The 12,910-nt window shown below is 49.2% G+C and overlaps 1 protein-coding gene across 1 annotated transcript in view; it reads left to right on the top strand.

Annotated features, from left to right (window-relative positions):
• Positions 1 to 12,910, top strand: part of RIOK1 (RIO kinase 1) — a 113,334-nt gene that overhangs the window by 16,524 nt on the left and 83,900 nt on the right. The window contains exons 3-4 of the mRNA XM_045758172.2: positions 1,660 to 1,727; positions 11,677 to 11,819. Coding sequence (XP_045614128.1) covers positions 1,660 to 1,727; positions 11,677 to 11,819 — 211 coding nt within the window. The remainder of the gene's footprint in view (positions 1 to 1,659; positions 1,728 to 11,676; positions 11,820 to 12,910) is intronic.

Below are 12,910 nucleotides of genomic sequence, written 5' to 3'. Positions count from 1 at the left end.
TCCAGGGCTCGTGTATCTCAGGTTGTCTGCAGTGTCGTAACATCCAGCCAGCCTGCGGTCTACAGTCTTGCCCATGACGTGTGTATGTCCATGGCACTCGCTGCAGTTTTTGGCAGCATGTCTTGGGTTGCCGTTCAGGTGCGAGGGTTTTCGAGGTCAAACAGGGTTCTGGCTGCCTGATATCTTGTGGCGGTCTAGGCCCTTTCTGGTCTTTGTGGCTCTGGGGCATCTGTTGCCGCCATTGGTCTTCTTCGTCTTTAGTCCTGCAGCCTCCCGGGTAAGTCCCTGTTTTTCCTTCTCTGTGACATAGCTTCGGGGAGCAGTCGGGGGCTTCTCCCAGATACCCAGCGTTGAATGTAATGAAACGCCCTTTTCTGGGGGTAACCCTGGAGGCTTCCCGACACCTTCCATCCCTCCCTCCCTCCAGTCTGGTTTTTCCATCAGGTGTAGAACTGTAGTGGTGGGAGTCTGGCTCCCCCCCCCCCCTTCCCCTTATCTTGGGGTTGGGGAGGGGAATACTCTAACAAGTGGGAGTACTATTTGAGGACAGGGTTACTAATTTCTTTTCTTTTTTTTCAGCAGGAGTTTCTTGGCTCTTTCTGGCTGTAGGTAACAATTTTACTGGCTAGTTGTTTGTTTTGGTTCGCCTATCTTTCTGGGTAAATGCCCCGGTCGATGGTGGAATATGACATACGTACTTTAAATGTAAAGTGCTCGTATGCCATTACTCTCTGCGCCTCTTTGAAGGGCGCCAGGGTCGGACTCATGGCTTCTGGTAGGCTTAGGAACTCCTGTGACTGATGACCCCAAATTAATCTATAGAACATATCAATTCAGATAGTTTCAGGGAGTCTCCGGGGCTACCCATAGAAAAAGACATTTCATTGCATTCAACTCTGGATTTCTTGGCATTTCGGCTTTGGAGGGGTAGGCGATTCCATGGATATACTGCATTGCTCTATGGGTGGAAAAGCATCACCTGTTTTCTGTCCTACAATGTGGCTTGTTGACTTTAAAATTGTTGTCCCTTGTGTGTGTGTTACATTGGATCTTTGAAAGAATAGATCTGGAGTAATATCTTCAAATTTGTTATGCGGGTCTCGGTGAGATCAGCCCTGTCATGTTTAGTTTGTAGTGCTGTTAGTCCTAGGCCCTCAACTGTTTCTGGTTTGAAACTTACTTCTGAGATGATTTTACATAATTTTGCCATGTTTTAGACAGGGGCTTGGCTACAAGCAACCGGGTGAGTGAGCTGCATGCTCTGTTTTGAGTCCTGGTTTCATCGTTTTTGTCCAGGGAGTCACATTGTGTACTGTATCTCCATCCTAATGCTAGCTAGGTGAAAGATGTAACGTGTATCTTTAAGTGGGCCCCCGCTTGTTTGTCCATCCGCTGGTACATCTAACTGTCTTGGTTATAAAGTCTTGGTAAATACTCACTAATTATAATACTGTACTGTAATTATAAATGTCTTGGTCTTATGTTCACTGAAAGCCTGATATTTTTAAATACAGGTGTATGTTCTTCCAGTGAATTGTGATGTAATATGCAGAAATATTAGTTTAATTTAATCATTTTATATTACAATTTAAATGGTTTAACATTTTTACTCTACAAAATAACTTCAAAAGTCTATTATACAGCTATTATCTGGTACAGATCTGACAAAGCAGTATCATCAGACCAACCACACCAGCCCCAACCACTCCATTACTCAGTCAAGTAAGGTCAGTGTACCAAGTACATTTTTATTTTAGTTTTTATTTACCCTTTTTTAGTTCTTACAATTGTCAAAATTTGCCTGGGTAATAAGGATTTTAACACTCATCATGAAATTTATGTTTTCTGTGGGAATCCTCTACAGCTCCCTGGAGCTTATTGGGCTAATGTATGTTATTAGACAGAGACATTAGTTATGAAGTTCAGACCTACCAGGGACCAGCGCCAGAACCTGGCCCCTTCAGAGAGGTTTCAGGGAGCAATGGCCCTGGAAATTCCCCCCTGTGGTTGGGGTTTTTTCTTATCTGCCATCAACTGGGGTTAGACACCCAGAAAGGTAGGCATAACAAAACAAACCCCACATGGTAAGAAACTAACAACAAAAACTGAAGAGAGGTAGAACGCCCTACAATCCCAAGCAAACAAGCAAATGTAACACACTACTGCTGCGCTGCTCGTCTGCGCAGCCCCCTCCCCCTCTTGGGGGAGGGGGGGCACGGACCTCACCGCTCCAGTTGCATAGCACTCCAGTTCGTAAGCTAATGTCAACTGAGATAGACGCTTCTCTGGCCTCGGTTTCCTAGGTGGTGTTTGCCTTCATGGCGCTCACTGCTGTGTTTTTGTGTTGTGCGGTGGCCAGGTGTTCATCGGTGCCGGGGCTGCATGCGCTTGGGGGCTTCCTTCCCTAAGCACCCTGTGAGTACTGCCCCTGCGTGACAGGGTTCTCTTCCCTGGGGCGTTCGGGAACCATTCCTGTAGAGGTTCTTGCTGCTCAGCATTTGCCTCGCCCTTGGGGCCAGCTGGGGCTTGGGGCTCTTGTTTGGCCTTGGGTAGGGACTTGTATTGTGCTGGTTAGGGTGTCAAGGTGTTGCACGACCTGCTACCTATGCGACTGGTTCCTGTTGCCTCTAGGGACGGTGTACTTTTGCGGGGTTTTCTTTTCTTTTTCTTTTCATTGCCTAGTGGAGGTCTGCCTAGTGTGGCTATAGTTCCGCCGGTAGTGTTTGGTGGCCTTCTGCTAGGCCCCCGTGATTGTACACGTTGCAGGGGTTTTCAGTGTTGGCATTTACCCCTTGTTAGCTTGGGTGTTAAACGGTTAGCAACACCTTGCCCGGGCTTCCCGTAGCAGTCAGCCTATGGGCTCTGACTCTTTCGGCAAGTTGGACCGGTCCGGTACATGGCTGGTTCGGCCTTCTCCTCGGCTCTTCGCATCTGGTCTTTTGATGCGGGTGTATCACCATCTCTATGGTGATCAAGTGGCTTCGTTGATGGTTTCCCACCTGCGAGCTTCATCTCTGTGACAGTATAAAGTTTCCTGGCGTTTCTATTCGCCATTTTCTTGCTCTTCGTCGGTTGTCTTCTCTTTCGCATCGGGTTTTGTCCTTTCTAGGTTTTTCAGGACCATTACTTGATGCTTCTTACTGTCGCCTTGTATTGTGCAGCACTGGCGGAGCTGCTCCAGCTTGCGTTTGGTGTGGACGTCACATCCGCCCCGTTCGGTACGCTTTCTCGTGTTTTGTTTCACCTCCGGTCTGCTCATGTGTCGCCTGAGCCGTCCTAGTTCTCGATCAGGGTGTTCCTTTATCTTTCCTCTCCTCGGTTTGTGGTAGCCGTGGGTAGCCCCTTCGGTTCAAGATTGTTTTTCATAGGCCATATTTTGTTGGCATTGGCCTCTGGGGGTCGGGTCAGGGAGCTTCCGGCTCTCCTCTGGCGCAGGGGTTTCTGCTCCTTTGGTACTAGTGATAGGTTTGTACGTTTGCAGCTTTCTCTGTCTTTCTTGGCGAAGGCCGAGACAGCTGCTTTCTGGAAGGGTCCTTGGGTTCTTGATGCTCGGTTGGTTCGGCCGGGGGTGCGTCATGTGTCGTGTCCGGTTGCATGACACATGACGCACCGCTGTGTGCCGCTGGGGATGTGTCACCTTATGTGTCATTGGGATGCTTCCCCCTCCCCGAGAGGGGGAAGGGGGAGCCCCAGACCCTCCATGCCGGCGATCCAACCGGCAGTTCTTGGCTGATGGAATTACTGGCTGGTCGAGTGCCTCTGGCTCCGGTTTTTGTTTGTTTTGTGCCTTACGGTGTGGACTGTCTCTACCGGTGGGGTGTGAACCAGGAGTAAGATTCCACGGTACTCGGGCTGCATGCGCCTAGGCCTATCTTCCCTAGGTGCCCTGTAAGTACTGCCCTTGGGGCTTGGGGCCACCTTCCACAAGTCACCTTGGGTTCTACCTCCGCTGTGTCCTTTACTGCTCGGTACTGGGCCGCCCTTGGAGTCGGCTGGGGTTTTGTTGCCCTGGTTTGTCTCTGGGTAGGTGGTAGCTTTCGTGACTGGTAGGGGCGCGGGGTACAGCACAGGTAGTTTTCACCATTAACAGCGGCCGGCTCTGTTCCGCCTGGGTACTTTGTCCTCTTGCAGGATTTTTCTTTTGTTTTTGTTTGTGCCTGGTGGGGGTCTGCCTTTGTGGTCCCCCATTCCTGTTCTAGGTGATTTTCTTTTGAATTCTTCTGTTGGCGGTACTCCCTGCTTGGCCCCCATGAGTGGACACGTCCCGGGGGTTCAGCTTTAGCAGTTTGTTGGTAGATTTGGGCGCCGGTTCGCGGTACCCTGCCTAGGCTTCCCTTAGCGTGTACCAATGGCCAAGGGCCCTGGGAAACCCCACAGGGGCTCAGTGGTCCTATAGGTGTGTCCCCGGAGTCCCTCTCGCATCCTGTGAGTTTGACGGTTGATCTATCTCCTTGTCTCAGGGTGACACTCACCGGTTGTGCCTCTGCCATGCTGCCTGTTGGGTCCTTGTTTCTTGTGACCCAGAGCAGGGTTGCCAGATCCAAATTGCTAAAAGTAGCAAGCTGACGGTCAAAAAGTAGCGAATTTGCAAGTAGAGTAGCCCAATTTTTTGTTTAGTCAAATCGAATCAAATCAAATGTTTATTCAGATAAAGTACATACATACAAGATGAGTTACAAACATAATGTTAGGTTTCTAGATAGCGACAGTACATACAGACAGATGACCTTCAAATTTAGTAAGTTTATCTTCCTTCTTTGATAGAACAGATCACTTCTATAAGCTCTTATCTCAGTTCTACAAACTTTACAATATGCCTTATTTCCATCTTCTTTCACTTCAGCCAACCACTTTCCAAACACGGGATCCTTAAGCCAGGACATCTGAAACGCTTTCTGGTATTTAGACCACTTCCCCATTTTACACTTCTTTATCTTAACATTTAAGTAAATTCTAAAAGAAACAGCGGTAACTTCTTTTCTATATGCGGTAACTTGTGTCGAACTATCCTTCTGGAGGTCAGAGCCACACTAACGATGAAAGCACAGATGAAGCTGCCAAGTTCACTGTATGCTAATCTGCTCTAACGATACTCATTTGATTCTTGGAAACACCTAAAGAGAAACCTAATATTTACAGTAGGCAACAGTGGGAGGTCACTTAACACTTTCGCTCACCCCGCGCGCCACCCCTCAACTGTGCGATATGGGACCCAGGGTGTCACGGGAGTGCGCGTAAATTCTGAAAAGTGTATACTCTTCAACTTTGTCACCTTAATTCTCGTCCTACGAGATGAAATTTGGTATCATTGTGTTCGCAATAGAATTCTCTACAGCACTAAATGCATATAAACTCCAAAAGCCCGGCTAATTACCCGCAGCAAACAGAGAAAGTGCGAACGAGTTACCCAGGAGAGCGCAAACGCGATAAAATGTTTTCACTATTTTCACTCTGGTCACATCAATTTTTGTCCTAGGTCTTTCATTTTGGTCTCAATGGGTTCGCAATAGAATTCTCTAGAAGAACATTAGCATATAAAATATAAAACCTGGTCACGCTCCAACCGCTGATGAGTTGAAGACAGGCCACGCGGTAGCAGCGAGTGAGCGCTCAGACGGCTACCAGCTACACTCCCAATTCCCTCCCTTTTCAAGCCTTTCTTTCGCAATTTTCTTCCTGGAAGGGCCTTGTTCATGATCACTATCCATCGTGGAGTAAGGGTAGATAGTTTCTAAAGCCGCAGTAAGAAGTATAGCCACGGAAAATAGCTGAAATGTTCACACGTTTGAGATGCGAGGGGAGGCGACATTGGTCACAACAGTGGAGCGAAAACATAGGGCCCACGGCGTGTGCCAAGCCACCTGAGGGCCATGAGGCTCAACAAAGAAAATGGGAAGACATCGGCTCACATTTTAAAACCAGTCCCAAAAAAATCAGATAAAAACCTGATTTTTGGCGATTATTTAAAGTGGATGACGCAATGCTGCGTCATCCCCGGTATTACCGACAGTAAACGGATGACGCAATACTGCATCATGCTCGGGCGAAAGTGTTAACATAGACAGTACCCGGGATGAAGTATTAATTGCAATTATGGTTGGAAAATCTATAGCCCCTGGGGAAGATTATCTTGCCTTGCGGTTACTTTTTCTTTGGGAAGTTCCTAGGATCAATGTCCTCAGGGGGTCGGTCTCTGACCTGGCCTCCTGCAGTAAGTGGTCTAGTCAATCAAGCTGTTGGACGCGGCTGTGATTTGTACACATGACATTATAAAAAGCATAAAAATCGTCATTGAGTTTCTTAACATTAATAGCCCAAAATAGCCCAACTTGTTTTTAAAGTAGCCCAAAAAGTCGCAAGTAGCAATTAAAAATTTGGGAGCGCGGGGCTCTGAAAAGTAGCCAAATCTGGCATCCCTGACCCGGAGTCGTCCGATGAGTGTTGTCGGTACGCGCTCTCCTTCACCCAGGCCACTGGTCTTGATAATCGGGTGCAGGCGGCTGCGGCGTTGCTTGCTGGGTGTAGGTTGCTGCAACGTTCTTGGTTGTTGCGGCCCCGGATGCCCCAAGGCTGCCCCGTTTTGGTTGATGGGGTCCGGACTTGGGAGTGGGGGTAGCTCCTTCCACTTCTTGTCCTTTCCCTTCTGTTCTACACACTTCCTCCCTTGCTTCCTGCTCCGAACCATAGGTGGGTTTCGGGTTTGGGGCGGGGTCTGGTTGGGTTGAGACTCGGGCGGTTTCGGGGGGTTTTCCTCTTCCGGGGTGGCGGCGGAGGCATTCGAGTCGGTTCCTCCAGCCGTGCCGTATGGGTCTGACCAGTGGGCTCCCTTCATTAGTGTTTGCATGGCTGCCCCAAGTTTTCCTTGTCAAGCTGGGGCTTTGGGGGTGCGGCTTGGCCCTGGGTCATACCGTCGAGGTTAGGGAGGGGTTGCCTGGGGGGCCTCGGCCCCGTTTGCCCCTCTTGGGTCTTTGTACCTTTGATGAGGGGGCTGGCATTTCCTCAGAGTGGGGTTGTTCCTTCCCCCTCTGTTCCTGTTGTTTTCAGGTATACCCCTCCCTGGGTTCAGTTCCGTGTTCCTTCGGGTTCGCCGGTCCTGTCGTTCCTGGGGGTGTGTTTCACCCCCTTTTCCTTATCCTTTTCGCTCTTATTTCGCGATACTGTTCGAAAAAAAAAATCAATTGTGTATTCAGGTAAGGTACATCCATACGAGGTGTGAAACAAACATTGATGGATTTCTATATTGACCTGGTACATACAGTGCCTAAACCACTTCGTATCGTTGTCCCTGCATGTTCCTTGATCAGGGGTGCTTGTCGTGGTTCTCGTTGGTTCGTGAGTCTCTTCGTACCTTCCAATATTATTGGAACGTCTGTTGGTTTTCGATGTGGTTTCCCTCGGGTCTTTTGTCGGCCTCGTTGGTTCCCTTCCGTCATCTGTTTTCTTTCTCTTCGTTTTAGCCTTGTTTTGTTTTCGCGTCGTCTCTACTTCCAGTTTCGGCGTTCTTCGTCTTCGTTCTGCACGCCTTCCTGGTGCTTGTACGATGTGTGTACGATATGTGTGTCCGCCTGGTGTACGAGCCACGCCTCCCGGTGGACGGGTGGTGTGTTTTGTACCTCGTGTGCTGGGGCCGCGGTGTGCGTTTTGTTTATGGGCGGTATGCTCATGTGTTCGCATCGTTTCTCGTGGTTTTCTACGGCTCCTTGCTCGTTTTCTCCCTCCAGTTGTGGCCCTCTGGATGCTGAGCATGTTTTGGATTTATATCTGGAGATGTCACTTCGTTCTTCCTCTGCTTCCGGGTGTGGGATGGTTCGGCGTGGCGCCGCCGCCTCCCCCTCTCTACTGCTCCATCTTCTGCGCGGCACACGCCTCTGGCCGTATTTCTCCTTCGACTTCTGCTATTTATTCAGGTAATGAATAAATAGAGTACATACTCTAGCTACTGCCTCGAGTATGCATGACTTTCGGGCACACCATTAGCGCTGCTCCTGGTATGTTACTTGGCTCGCCTGTGTTGTGGCACGGTCGTGTGTCTGCTCTGCAGGTGAGGTTGTCTTGTCTGGCGCCTCTGTCGGCCTAGTGCTGGTTCTCACTTTTTGGTGGGGTGCTTGCCTAGTTGTGCTTGTGGGGGTTGAGCTCTGGCTCTTGAACCCCGCCTCTCCTGTCAGTTGACGGTTGTGTAGTTTCCTGAGCCTCCTGGACTCTGTCTTCTCTACATTTGCTCCTGTGGGTGGAGTCTGCCTCCACCACATGGTTTCTTGGTGCTTTTCGCTTCCTTTACCCTTTGACATTGATCAGGTTCTTTTTCGTGTCTGTGGCTCATTTGGGTGCTCAGCTTTCTCCTGTGTCCCCTTGTGCATACGAACATACGGACTTATGTACAGAGGAACTGCGGAGGGCCTATTGGCCTGTGCGAGGCAGCTCCTGTTTCTTACCACCCATTCCCACTCATATACATGTCCAACCCACCCTTGCACCAATCATGGGGCCCCACCACCATGTTACGTGGTAATTGGTTCCACGAATCACCGAGCCTGTTACCATGCCGGTCATTCCTCTGGTCTTTCCTGATTCTACGATTACCCCTTTTATGCCCATTGTTTCGTGCCCACAATGTGCTGCAAGGGATGCGTGTGCCACTATCCCAGTTTCTATTGTTTCATGAAGATTGGTGTCAATAAACGCAAACACTTAAAAACTAACTATCTTTTGTTGCGTATACAGTAGTATGCGGGTGATATTTTGGCGGGCAATGGTGCGGGTTGGGCGCACTGAGAGTCGGTACGGTGTCTCGCGTGTGTCTGTTCTAGACCACACTTGCAGGTAGACTAGTTATTATTCGCTACTCTGCTGGTTATATGCTTGGGTGACGCCTCACCGTTCTCCACAGGTTGGCAGCAATTTTACCTGGAAGTACGGACCGGTTTGAGTTCCGTCATTGGTACTACGTAGAGCTTTGCTTCTCTCGTTAGGCTCATGCGTTTGGAGCGAGTATCTTATTGGGATACTCTACTCACTCCGCCACCCTTGTTCCCTGCTCCATCCTTGTTTCCTCTTCCCTGCTTGGCGGGATTGCGTCGATGGCTCCTAACAGGGGTGTTTGGTGTGGTGTGTTTGGTCACCTTGCGTGTGTCTTCAGTGCCTTTTTTGTCCCTGTCTTTTGTTCTTTGTTGTCCTGTGGGGCTCTGCCCCGCTTTTCGGTGCTTTTGGTTTTGTTGTCGACCCCTGGGTCTTTTCCCTTTCTGGACACTCATTCCTTGCCTATCTTCGGTGCCTGACTGCACCCTGCTGTCCATGAGGTCCCTCGGGTATGTGCACGCTCCTCAACACATTTTGTGGTTGGTTGTGTGCATTACTTCCCGGCCGCTTCTTGGGCCATATTCGTGGTTTTCCTTACCTATTTCCATTTTTCCTCCCCCCATGCTACACTTTTTTGTGTATCTGGGTCAGTGCTTCTTGACTATCCTGTTTGGTGCTCCGGTGGGCCTCTGTCCATGTTCAGTTCCCTGCTTTTGGACTTCTCTTTTCTAGTGTTCCGTTTAGGTACCGAGTTCCTGCGATTTTCTGTGCGATTCCTGCAGGCTTCGGGTTGCACTGTCTGTGGGGGGGGTGTGGACTTTCGGTCTGCCGCTCCTGCCTTCCTGGTTCCTTTTCTTGGAACCGAGTTTGCTGGGTTCCGGTTTTTCTTTGTTCCTTTTCCGGACTGGGTGTGTTTGCTTTCCTGTGGTTCACGTCCTGGGTGGTTCTCCTCTTGGATGCCTCAGGGATGCGTGCGTCTTTCTTCCCTGCTGGAGCTGGTTATGTAGCTCCTTTGGGTTGCGGGGTCGCTGTTTTTCGATTTGTGTTTTGCGCTTTCGATCGTGGTGTCAGTTTCTCGTCGTTTGTGTTGGCACTGGTGGGTTCGTTATTGATCTCCCACCTGTGTGTTTCATCTCGGGGGCGGTGTGTGGTTTTCCTGGCGATCTTTCCGGTTTTCCTATCACTGTGAAGGGTTCTTCGGTCTGTGATAGGGTTGGCTTGTCTTCCCTTCGGGGTTGTTCCGGGACCGTCGTCTGGGATCGTGTCCTGTCACCTCATATTGGGTGGTGCTGGCAGAGCCGCTCCTGCTTGCGTTCAGTGTTGTGGTTCCTTCTGCTCCGTTCCACTTGCTGTCCTGGGCGTTGTTCCCTTCTGGCCTGCTCTTGAGTTTTGGTGCCGTCCTGGTCGTTGGCCTGGGTGGTCTTTTTTCTTCTCGTTTTGGTCTTTGTTTTGTCTGGTTTTGGTTGTTCGGTTAGGACACGTGGTATCCGCCTCCCGGTTCCTTCCCTGTTTAAATTGCATGTGGTGAGGTAGATCCTGGGAGCCGACGGGGCTCCCCCCAGAAACCCAGCGTTGAATGTAATGAAACGCCATTTTCTGGGTGAGTCCCGGAGGCTCCCCGACATCCCTCCCTCCCTCCCTCCGGTCGGCGGCGTTTTTCGCGTATTTTGACATCCAGCCTAAGAACTGCCGGTTAGATCGCCGGCGTGGAGGGTCTGGGGCTCCCCTTTCCCCCTCTCGGGGAGGGGGGGGCTGCGCAGACGGTGGCGCGTCGACGTTATGACGTCATGATAGTTTGATAATTTTGTTTGGGGAGTTCTGTCCACTCGTTTGGCTTTCGGTAGCAATATTTTCATCAGAATAGGGGTTTATTTTGGGGCGCCTACCTTTCTGGGTGCCTGTCCCGGTCGATGGCAGACATAGAATGCTCCCAACCACAAGGGGGTTTCTATAGGCCATTGCTCCTCGTGCCTCTCTGAGGGGGCCAGGTTCTGGCTCGTGGTCCCCGGTAGGCAAGAACTCCTAGCACTTTGACTGATGCCAGAAAGTTGCATATCTATTCAGCCTGGATAGCTCCGAGGAGCCTCCGGGACTCGCCCAGAAAATGGCATTTCATTACATTCAATGCTGGGTTTTGTCCTAAGCTGTTTGCAGAGTCTGCGGTGGTGCAGTTTTTGCAAGCGGCGGCTTCTAGTTGTCATCTCGTGTCAAACATTTTGGTTCTCCAGGGGGCTGGTGTTGTGGTGGGAGGGGTGGGCTGCCGGCTCCTCCCCTTGTGGGGGGAGGGGGGGGTAGCGCTAAAGAGCAGACGTGCTAGTCGCACGTAGGGTTACTTATTTGGTTTCTTTTCTAGGGGAGTTATTTTGATCTTTTGGGATGTATATTGCACAGGTTAACCAGATAGTGGTCTTGTTTTGACTCGCCTACCTTTCTGGGTCCTTTTTGCACGCCTTTTGCAGTCCCCGGTTGATGGCAATTATGACATTCTGTACTTTGAATGTAAAGTGGTCATAGGCCATTGCTCCCTGCACCTCTCTGAGGGGACCAGGTTCTGGCTCATGGTTCCTGGTAGGCATAAGAACTCCTGTGACTAATGACCTTAAACTAATGTAGCAAACTAATATTGGGCATCGCCTACTGCTGGTCAGGGTAGGTCCTTGGCGGAATCAGTTTCTTGGTCCCTTTCGTTTCCTTTGGTTGGTGTCTCCTCTTTTTAGTTTTGTCATTAGGCACCGAGGAAAGGTGACTCCATGCATGGGTTTTTGCAATGGTCCTTTTGCAGTTCACCCCTTTTCTAGGTTTATTAAAAAACCTAGAAAAGGGAAGTGTATTTCTAACCAATCACGTATTTAACCGAAGCCCTTATTGTTTATGTTTCAGATTGAAAAGTTTCAGCCATCAGAGAAATTGTTCAAGAAATATGCAGGAAAAATTTGCCTGGAGAAGTTTGAAGGATTAACAGGTTTTGGTGGTAATGTGACAAATCGCTTAGTTGAGACACAGAAGAGAACCGATAATGAAAGGTAAAAACTTTGTTTAAAAGTTTTAAACATTAAAAATTAAAAGTGCAGTAAAAGTTTGTTTAATCAACATATTTATTCATTTAGATTTATCCAATATTTATGTTAAGAATTAAAATATATATTAGCCCACATAAGTACACTGTATATGGATTTATTTCTAAATACTGTATGGTTTTGTAACGTACGGTTATGTTACGTTGTTGAGTAGGTTAGGTACACAGTGTTTAGTGGGTTTTGATATTTATTTAGTAGTCTTGGATACAGCAGTGTCGTAGACGATGAGACGGAGCTTGGAGCAGAGTAGAGAGCTGAGTGAGGCTGGAGTCACGGAGCTCTATGTGGGAGAGCGTTATAGCTGGATGTGGTCCTAGTCTGTTGTCCTGTGTCGAAGCTGTAGCGTCTTGGGGTCGATTAGAACTGCCTACATCGAGTGCTACATTCTTGACTGGAAATTGTACTGTCGGCTATTCTCATATCACTTGCTTATATTCGGTGACTACATCTCGACTTCCTCCACTAGGATAGGAGGATGGGAGAACTCTTACCTGTAATTTGGGAAGAGATTATAGCTTGTGTAGTTAGTGCTAATTAGTTACGCCATGAAGATGATGAGATAATGGAACGAGTATAAGGATTACTCGCTACAGGACTCTTCCCTGCCAGGGAATGAAAGAAAAGCAATACAACAAAAAATACGAGGCTACTGTTTCCTGGGTCGCTGTGGAACATGTAGTCCAGTACCAAAAGATGCAGGTAGTGTGTGGACAAGCTCGGTGTAGCAGGAGAGAAGAATGTGCATGATTGTTGCGTCCTTAGGTCGCTGGTGGAGCATTTAGATCCGGGGCTGATGGGCTCGGGCACCAGGACAATAGGAGGTAATGTAGGCATGTATTTTTTTGTATCCAAATTTATTTCTTCATGAAGCAGACTCCACATGGAATCCGTGGCCTTGCCCTGAACTTAGAACAACGAGGGAATCGCTGCTAGAGCTGAATTGTCCTGGAGGCGACAAAGAGTCGGAAACGCAAGCTGTAAGTCCTGTACAGTACTGCGCAAGGTGCTTGTGTCGGCAGAGGAGCGGTCCACAGCAT

Source organism: Procambarus clarkii, chromosome 58, assembly GCF_040958095.1.
Source record: "Procambarus clarkii isolate CNS0578487 chromosome 58, FALCON_Pclarkii_2.0, whole genome shotgun sequence".
NCBI classification, from domain to species: domain Eukaryota; kingdom Metazoa; phylum Arthropoda; class Malacostraca; order Decapoda; family Cambaridae; genus Procambarus; species Procambarus clarkii.
Note: the sequence above shows the minus strand (reverse complement) of the source record. Positions and strands in the feature narration are given on the sequence as shown.